At 35.0% G+C, this 10,569-nt stretch overlaps 1 protein-coding gene across 1 annotated transcript in view; it reads left to right on the top strand.

Moving 5' to 3' along the window:
* Positions 1-7,239: 7,239 nt before the first annotated feature.
* The window catches only part of LOC133192423 (tetraspanin-33-like), a 34,118-nt gene continuing 30,788 nt past the window's right edge, over positions 7,240-10,569 (top strand). The window contains exons 1-4 of the mRNA XM_061328436.1: positions 7,240-7,421; positions 8,191-8,379; positions 8,592-8,786; positions 9,790-9,924. Coding sequence (XP_061184420.1) covers positions 7,323-7,421; positions 8,191-8,379; positions 8,592-8,786; positions 9,790-9,924 — 618 coding nt within the window. The 5' untranslated portion in view covers positions 7,240-7,322. The remainder of the gene's footprint in view (positions 7,422-8,190; positions 8,380-8,591; positions 8,787-9,789; positions 9,925-10,569) is intronic.

The raw sequence follows: 10,569 nt of genomic DNA, 5'->3' as shown, positions 1-10,569 counted from the left end.
ACTATTGTACTATGGAATTTGAATGCAAGAGCATGCATGCACGTGTGCTGAATTCTGATTGGCTGATATATGCAAGAAATAGAGAAAACAAGTGCATACAATTGCACTGAAAACTTCTAGGCTAATTAGTAAATGCTCATATAACTCTTCCATGATTGTTTTCCGATAAAGTATTTTGTAAAATAAGGTGTAAATTCATAATACAAATGTTGAAGGTTGTATGGAATGAGGCTCCATAAGGGGGTAATGGGAGGACATCTGTAATGGTACCTGTTACAATTAACATTATGGTTAATGTTTGTTTTTGTTTTGGTGCTCTTGTGTTGTAATAGCTGTTTATCAAATGGGGACAGTTTTTCTTTTGTTTTTTGAATTCACAATTCACAGTATCAGAAAAGATCAGTTAAAACAAAGAAAATTACACTGCATTTCAAATTGAAGATACATGACTATGACTACAATGATGTGAGGATATACATATGTTTGTGTGTATATTTTTTATATCATAATGTCAAGTATTCATTTCAGTCATTCACATTGTTCAGTACTCGGCACATATGTTTATTTTCAAAAGCATAATATTTTCCAGGGAAAGTTGTCTGTATTTTTTTTAATCATTAGAAAATGTATTTTTCCTACAGTTTTTGTCAGATTTGAATAAACCTTTATGCAAAATTATGTTATCTACAGATTTGTTGCTACATGTATTGATTTGAGTCACTGACAAATGTACTTACATTTTTTCTTAGTCCAGATCTGGATCGAAAGATACAGCCCTGTCCCAAATCTTTAAATACCATTTTTTTTTTTACAGTTTATTATACCCCCGCTCCGAAGGAAAGGGGATATACTGTTTTACCCTTGTGGGCCTGTCTGCCTGTCTGTGTGTCTGTCCGTAACAAAATTTGGTCACAGTTTTCTCGGCAACTACTCATTGCAGATGCTTGAAATTTTAGCACACTCTTTGTTTAGGCATGCCATATGGTGGGATTCATATTTGTACGAATCCGATGTCAACTTCCTGTTTATCCGTGCGTCTGTCCGTACCATACATAACAAATTTTGGTCGCAGTTTTCTCAGCAACTACTCATTGCAGATGCTTGAAATTTTAGCACACTCTTTGTTTAGGCATGCATATGGTGGGATTTATTTTTGTATGAATCCGATGTTAACTTCAAGATTATAACTGTGTTTATCCATAACTGAACATGTGTATTCATATCAGAGCAGGGGTATTATTAGTGAGCATTGGCTCACAGACTTCTTGTTTTTAAAAGGACCCTGTATACACTTATGAAAAATATTTTCTGGATATGAAGAAATTTATCTTGATTAAAGGTGTAAATACTGAGTTGAGCTATTGCAGTTTCCTTTTAGAGTACCAGTCATTCAGAGGTAAAATGTTCAAAGGCTACAAAGTACTGAAGAGAAATTACTGCTGCTTACTTTTACTGGGAAATTAGTAACATATTAACAGATTGTTTAAGGATGACATTTACTCAGATGTCAAAGAATTCCACTGATGACAATGAAAAATATGAAACTATTATACATTGTAGACCTTTGACTGTGGTGCTATTTTTCACTTCCAAATAAGTAGGTCAATGATCTACTTTTTGTGCCAGAGGCCTCTGAGTATTTCTTGTAAAATCCCCATTAACATGCTTAAGATTTTGCACTACATATAATGATTAACTATCAAGACTTGTTCTCAGGAAAAAGTTGCAAGTATGGCCATCTTTACAAAAATTGTTTGATTGCCCCCTCCCAACCGACTGGCTAAAAATGGACTGACTCAAATTTTTTTTAACCTTCAGGAAGCAATTTTTTTATGCACTCTGAAAAATAGATTGTGAAAAATGAGCATTGAAATTGACATTTTCTGAGAGAAAAAAAAATCTCACCTACCTACCGACCCAATTTTTTCGTCCTGGGTCGAGAGAGGGCAAACAAACCTTATTTTATAGTTGGCCTAATGGAATGCTTTGGATAATGAAGTAAAACGTAGTGTTGCTAAATAGAATAAATGACTAGAGTTTAAGCACTTGTTCGGGCCTTTGCTCTGTGGGTGCCCTATAGTGATCAGTCCGTCCTTCCGTCCGAGATCTCTTGTCCGGAGCATATCTTCTCTCTCCTTCGCCCAATCTGGCTCATACTTCACGCACAGAGTGTCTTTGGGTAAAGGGTGTGCTGTGACCTTGAACCATGTTTCTAGGTCGAAGGTTAAGGTCATAGCAGAATTATATGAAAAATCCTTGAAATATCTTTTCTCCCCTTGGTCCAATGTGGCTCATACTTGACTCACAGAGTGCCACTGGTCAATGGATGTGCAGTGACCTTGAACGAAGTTTCTAGGTCAAGGTCAAAAATAGGCTACCTTACATTTTCATGTTATTGCTGAAAGCGGGGCCCTTTGAGATGGCCACCATCTCAATGATATCTAGTTAAAATTATTCCAGTCCGAATTTCCTCTGTCGGTTTTCTAAATTTTATCCATTTTATGCTCCGGGGCATATAGTGTTTGTCATGTCCATCTTTCTGTCCTTCCTTATGTCCTTCCTTCACACTTTGCATTAAGCTTAGTTTCAAAGAAATTATTCAAGATATTTTTATCAAACTTCATACATTGATACATATTGATGAGAGTTATTCAAATGCATCAACATTTTTTGACCTTGACCTTCAGTTTGACCTTGACCCACTTTTCTTAACATTTTAAGGAAAATATTCCACATATTTTTATCAAACCTTATATGCTTATACATACTGATGATAGCTATTCCACTTCATCAACATTTTTTGACCTTGACTTTTACTTTGACATTGATCTCACTTCTTGATTATCTCAATTTCAAAGAAATTTAAGATATTTTTATCAAACCTTTTTATGCTTATACATATTGATGAGGCCTGTTCAATTGCATCAACAATTTTTTGATCTTGACCTTTCCTTTTACCTTGACCTCACTTTTCTTAGAATAGTATTTAGCTCATTTTCAAAGAAGCTAATCAAGATATTTCAATCAAACCTAATATGCTGATACATATTGGTAAGAGCTATTCAATTCAGTCAACATTTGTAATCTTGACTCAACTGTGTTTAGCTAAATTTCAAAGAAATATTTCAAGATATTTTTATCAAACTGTATATGCTTATACATATTGATGAGAGCTATTCAACTGCTGGCTCATTTTTTACCTTGACCTTCCATTTGATCTTGGCCTCACTTTTTTCAAATTTGTGTTAGCTAAGTTTCAAAGAAACAAACCAAGGTACATGTATTTTGTATTTCAAACTTCATATGCTTATACATATTGATGAGAGCTATTCAACTGCATTAGCATTTTTGACCTTGACCTTTCCTTTTACCTAGGTCTCAACTTTTGCAAATTTTTGTTTAGCTAAGTTTCAAAGAAACTTTAATACTTAAAACAATTATTTGCAAACTAGGTATTTCTGCCTCTTGCAAGTTCTATCATTGATTAATAATTGCAAAATGTAATGAAATATTTTTTATGCAAAATCGCAATTTGAATAGAGGTAGCAATTTTAATCACTCATTTTTAGATCACCTGAGCCGAGGGCTCAAGTGAGCTTTTCTGACCGAAATTTATCCGTTGTCTGTCGTTGTTGTCATTGTTGTTGTCATCATTGTAAACTTATCACATTTTCATCTTCTCAAGAACCACTGGGTCAATTTCAACCAAACTTGCCACAAAGTATCCTTGGGTAAAGGGGATTCAAGTTTGTTCAAATGAAGGGCCATACCTTCTTCCAAGGGGAGATAATTGTGAATTTGTGAAAAATTTATGGCATCTTTTAAAAATCTTTTTCTCAAGAACCACTGTGCTATAAAATATGAAAATAACGTGGAAGCATCCTCAGGTAGTGTATATTCAAGTTTGTTCAAATCATGACCCCCGGGGGTAGGGTGGGGCCGCTGTGGGCAATCAAGGTTTCACATAGGAATTCATAAGGAAAATCTTCAAAAATCTTCTTCTCAAGAACAGCAAAGCCATGATTAGTCATATTTATATGGAAGCATCCTCAGGTAGTTTAGATTCAAGCTTGTTCAAATCATGACCCCCTGGGATAGGGTGGGGCCACAGTGGGCAATCAAAGTTTTACATAGGAATACATAGGGAAAATCTTCAAAAAGTTTCTTCTCAAGAACAGCAAAGCCATGATTAGTCATATTTATATGGAAGCATCCTCAGGTAGTGTAGATTCAAACAGCAAAGCCATGATTACTCATATTTATATGGGAAGCATCCTCAGGTAGTGTAGATTCAAGTTTGTTCAAATCATGACCCCTGGGGGTAGGGCGGGACCACAGTGGACGATCAACGTTTTACATAGGAATACATAGGGAAAATCTTCAAAAATCTTATTCTCAAGAACCACTGGGCCAATTTCAACCAAACTTGCCACAAAGTATCCTTGGGTAAAGGGGATTCAAGTTTGTTCAAATGAAGGGCCACACCTTCTTCCAAGGAGAGATAATTGTGAATTTGTGAAAAATTTATGGCATCTTTTAAAAATCTTTTTCTCAAGAACCACTGTGCTAGAAAATATGAAACTATCGTTGAAGCATACTCAGGTAGTGTAGATTTAAGTTTGTACAAATCATGACCCCCAGGGGTAGGATGGGGCCACAATGGGCGATCAAAGTTTTACATAGGAATACAGGTACATAGGGGAAATCTTTAAAATATTCTCCTCAAGAACAGCAAAACCGTCATTGGTCATAATTAAATAAAAGCATCCTTTGTAGGTAATGTAGATTAAATTTGATCAAATCATGACCCCCCCCCCCCTCCAGGAGTATATAGAGGGGCCATAACAGGGGATCATAGTTATACAAAGAAATATAAAAGATAAATCAATAAAAATTTCTTCTTTCTTACTGAACTGATTTCTGCATTTTCCTAGCCAAAGTGCTCAGGTGAGCGATGTGGCCCATGGGCCTCTTGTTAAGAATATCAATTTCTGAGGTGTTTTGTTGTTCAGTTACCTCCCCGTTGTTGATAGTTTATATTGGTTCTATATTTATCACATATCTTCAAGTCAGGTATTCTCTACAATATCATTACCTTAAATTAAGACCATATTTACTTATCAGTGGCAGCTTTTATTGTAAATACGTTTATTTTAAATGCACCCGATTTGGTAACATTCTTGTTATGTCATACTAATACCAAGAGACAGATTATAGAAAGGAGTTATCCTTCCTAACTGAAAATTTGCCTTTGCTGTCAAGTTGGATTATTTCCCGAAAATCACAGATCGCTGTCTGTGGTGAGGCATAAAATATTGCTTGATTTTATGAAATCTAAGAAGTATTAGTAACCAAGCAAATTTCACTTAATATTTATCATGGGATGGAGATAAAATAACGAAAACAACATTTGAGTCTATAAGTTTTATTTTTAGGAAGAAGCATACAAATCGGGAGCAGAGCAAACATGCACGGACCTCCAAAAACATCAGAGGTGGGATGAGGTGCCGCGTGGAGGAGTGAGCATACCCTGCCGACCGGTCACTCCCGCCGTGTGCTCCTTTTCATGATCGGGAAAATGGAAAAATCCGAAGACAATTCAATGTGTAAATAATGACCTAACAATTAGTATGAAAAACGTCAGTCAGCACTTGACTAAATGATAAGTTGTATTTGCTGACAAGGACATTGTATCGACCTTAAAAATTGCAAAATGAAGACTTCAAACAAGACTGTTGATATCCTTGTTTCATCAACTTGTTTGTCAATAGCTTGCCTCGGTTTTATTGTTCATATGTAGAGCATGCTCTTGCGTATCGAATCAACTGGGAGATATCGAATCAACTGGGAGATTGATTGATTGATTGTGTGTAGTTTTACGTTCCACTCCAAAATTTTTCACTCGTATAGAGACATCACCATATAACGGTGAATGGCTTCAAATTTAGGCCTTTACTCGGCAATTGAGCAGTGAGGGTTCTTTATCGTGCCAACGCCTACTGTGACACGGGTCCTCGGTTTTTAAGATCTTATCCGAAAGACCCGCAACTTTCACTCCAGAGTGCTGAGCGCTGGGCGAAGGAACAGTTGCTACCTATTTTTTTTTTTTTTTTTTATCGACTTAGGTCAGTGGAGGCCTTAATTTGAACACAAGACTTTTTGATCACGGAGCGAGCGCTCTACCGACTGAGCTACCGTGACGGTCAACTGGAGACAAAAAAACCATATTCAGGTGATAAGGGTAAGCTACATGAATATAAGGGAAGTTGACGAAAATTGAAGTCATCACGTATCATAAAGCTTTGTTGTGAGGTTACCATTAAATTCTTTTTCTATTAAAATATCCAAATATGAAACAGATATACTTGAATAAACATTACTTAGGGATGTTCCTTATCGTTATGACAGATCATGGCTTCGCTGTTCTTGAGAAGAAGAATTTAAAGATTTTTCCTATATATATCACCGTGTAAAACTTTGATTGCCTGTAGTGGCCCCACCCTACCCCTTGGGGTCAAGTTTTGAACAAACTTGAACCTATATTGTCTCACAAAGCTATCACATAAGTTTCATCTTTTCTGGCCCAGTGGTTCTTGAAAAGTGGATTTTAAATGACCCCACCCAATTTTTACCATTTCTTAATTATCTCCCTGTGAAAGAGGCCCTTCGTTTGATCAATCTTGAATTCCCTTCGAAATATTTTTCCCTTCATATTCCCGTGTAAAACTTTGATCTCCTATTATGGCCACACCCTACATACAGGAGTTTTAGAGTTTGTCCCCCTACGTTATATAAAAATATTAGTATTTTTATATAACGTAGAGGGAGAATCTCTAAAACTGAACAGAAACGAAAAATGATATCAAATATCGAAGTATTGGTATGATAGACTAGGAATTCATGTATATTTGCCAAGTTATCGTGTCTAAAAAAAATTCTCAGAAGAGGGGGGGGGGGGTACACCAACCATGCGTCAGGTATACACCTTTTGCATTTCCTCTTTAAGGTACCTCTATACATTGTATGCTAAAGAGTTCTGATTTCGTGATATTTTTAGCAGTTAGAGTGATCTGCACTTAGATCTAAAATATTTTTTTTGGTATAAAGGTCCTTAAAAATATTGATCCACCCCTGAAATCGCGCGATAACATTTTGTCTCTTATCGCTCAAACGCAAACACTTCCCGGGATCACAAACGTCCGCGTTAGACTCTACATACCATGATTTAACGGAATACTTTTTTTTTAGTGTGTTAGATAGTGTATGGAGTATAGATAGTTACACAACACAGTAGATTTCTTCCTGGTGTTCAGGTTCTCGAAATGGAATCCTTAAGGCGGACATTCAGAAGTCGTAGAGACTACTCGGCCATTAACCCAGTGCTGAAATATTTCCTTTTCTTTGAGAATTTTCTTATATGGGTAGGTAATATTTTAAAATAATTTTGATCCTGGTGTTTGTAAATATAAATGTGTGGTATACATGTTTTATGAGTTCGTTGATATAAAGTTTTATCCAACGGTTGATAATAGGACATCGGTAGGGTAAACAATGGCTGTATTTGTACATACCCCTTATAAAGACGAGGACTTTTCTGTTTATTTTACTTTTTTCGTAGCTAGTATTTAAATCTGTGAACTTTGCTTAATCAATTCTAGATATCTATTCATTGGAAAAAGACCAAAATGAAATTTCATTGGTTTTGTCAACTTTTTTGCAATGCAAAATACATTACTTTTTCCCAAACTCTTATGTCAATTCAGCTCTAATAACAGAAAGGGTTTTTTCATATAATTTCTCAACACGAAAGCTTTAAAAGGTCTTTAAGGTTGTGTAGAAAACAAATATAGAGAAATGCGGCCAAAATTAGCCTTCAACTCGAACATGTATTCCCGTTTTTGTCTCTCAGAATTTTGATATGCCACAATATTTTCTTCTGTTTCTTTCATTTCTGTTATATGATTACATGCATTTTTTAAAAAAAAGTTCAGCATCAAAATTTTTCTAAACTTTGGATACCGCCTATGTGATACTGGGTATATTATATCTATGTAACATCATGTATAACATAACATAATACGTGTACATGTAACATCTCTTATCAAAATGAAATTCAGTCATACTTTCAATGAATACATAAATTACATATAGTTATCACATGTATAATCAACACTGAAAAATTATTTTCAGCTTGCAGGTCTTGGAATGACGGCCATTGGGGCTTACGTACTTTACATGAAGAAGAAGGTTGTTAAGGACGCGTTCGATTTCTTCCTGGATCCGTCCACATTGATGTGTACAGGGGGCGCTATAGTCGTGTTCATCACTTTCTTTGGGTGTATGGGAGCTCTCAGAGAAAACACATGCTTATTGAAAACAGTGAGAAATAATATTAAAGTAGAAAAAACAATAATATTTCCTGATTATCTACTTTTCTCGCAAAAGTTATGACCTGTATTCTCTATTTGTATGACGTATACTAAGCTGATATTTTGAAAATACATGTCCTTTTACAACTTGAGATTATAATTTCTTCAATGTATAAAAGAAGTTTAATAAGAAAATAATAATATCATTTTGTTTATTTTCAGTACAACTACGTATTGAGTTTCATCTTTTTGGGAGAGTTGGTGCTTGTAATCCTTATTTTCGTGTTTTATTACGTCCCCGAATCTCGTCATCAACTGGGAATTTTCCCTCAGGATAGCTTGAGTAATGCAATAACAAAATACGGCGTTGTGGACGATGATGACATGGTCAGTCTTATTGACAATATACAAAAAACGGTAAGAAAACAGAAAACAGCAGAAAATCTTGACAATCAAAAAGAGTGAACATAGAGAAATGGTGAGACAATAGAAAATTAGAAATATTGCACATTAAGAAAGTAAACCCAGAACTTGATAACCCTTTGACATTAAGACTTCAAACTTGGTACATAAAAAGGTAGTATAGAGAAGTGGTGCATGTCACCAAAATTTTTTTTTTCATCTTGACTCATTTTTCCATTCAAGATCAAGTTAAGAAAAAACGCAGGCAGACCATAACTTGAGAACCCTTTGACTTACCTTGACCCATTTACATGTATAGAGTCTAGATAATTTTTTTCATCAAAATATAGTCCAGACCTTTACCTGAGAGCTCTCTGGCATCAGGATTTCAAACTTTGAACATGGAAAGACAACATTACGACAAGATGCACTTTACCAAAGAGTTTTGACTTTGACCCATTTCTTAGAGGTTCTGTAAGGAAAATCACAATCAGACCATAACTTGAGAACCTTTGACTTGAAGACTTGAAACATAGAACGCAGATCAACGAAATAAAGCTGAAGATGCACTGTATTTTTAACCTTCACCCTTTTGTTCAAAGGTTAAATAAAAAACCAAATCTTTGCTATATCTTGAGAACCCTTTGAATTAGGACTTCAAACCACAGGCACTTGTTTCTGTGAAAATTTTCCTACCTATAGTATAGTAACACCACACGTCTCTCACCACGAAGTGCTATTTACTCATCTCGGACAGAAAACAAAATTTTAAAAATCAATCGGTTTAAAAATTAATTCAATTCCAATGTTTAAAGATTGCAGAGAATAAATTTTTTTTTCATTTATTATTGTTCTGAAAACATACATTTCCCGATATAATTCTCGAAACAGTCTTTCAGGAATAGCCAATCAAAATCAAAGAATATATTCTGCTCGAGATGAATATATAGCACTTAGTGGTGTAGTTTGGCCGATGGAATTTATTTTAGAAAATTATTATTATTAATATTTTTGACAGTTGCAGTGTTGTGGTTTAGCTGATAGTGAAGAAGGGTATAAGGACTGGACTAAAAACCCGTATTACAACTGCACGAAGCACAACAAGAGTCCAGAGGCATGCTCTGTACCTGCCTCATGTTGTAAAGTTAAACCGGTAATTTAGATATAACGAGAGAGAGAGAGGGGGGACTGCTCTAAGTGCAAAAATAAGTTTGAGGAAGCGGTTTGGTTATTAGATAAGAATTTTCAACGAGTAGGTTTCATTTTGTTAATTTTGTTATGATTAGGTGCATTTTGTAAATTGTATATATATACGAGTATTATATATATATATATATATATATATATATATATATATATATATATATATATATATATATATATATATAGTTATACAAGAGGTGTGTTATGGGATATTTGGCGTATCTCAGACTCACGTTGTGGGATCCTTAGGTGGTTTATGGGTCATCTATATTTTGACCCATAAACCATGTAGTCTAAACTTCACAGAAATGTTGGAAATGCTATTCCTACCATAAAAAACAAAAAAAATATTTTTTTTGACCCATAAGGATATATAGAAAAATGTCCCACAACGCAAAATCTATTTTTAGAACAGTCGGTCTAAGTCCCTCGCTTTCAACATTTTGTGTATCTATAAATGTCAATATTGGAATATCCCACAATACGGTGTAGCGATACACGCAATGCATTGTGGGAGGACAATGGCGGCGTTTAGCAGGGGTAAAGAGTTGTAAGACAGTAAGTAAGTATCTTGTTATTATTAGTAGAGCAATTG

This window comes from Saccostrea echinata, unplaced genomic scaffold (assembly GCF_033153115.1).
Source record: "Saccostrea echinata isolate AGI-Se365-2 ecotype Australia unplaced genomic scaffold, CSIRO_AGI_Sech_v1 ptg000001l, whole genome shotgun sequence".
Classification (NCBI taxonomy): Eukaryota; Metazoa; Mollusca; class Bivalvia; order Ostreida; family Ostreidae; genus Saccostrea; species Saccostrea echinata.
This window is presented reverse-complemented; position numbering and strand designations above follow the sequence as displayed.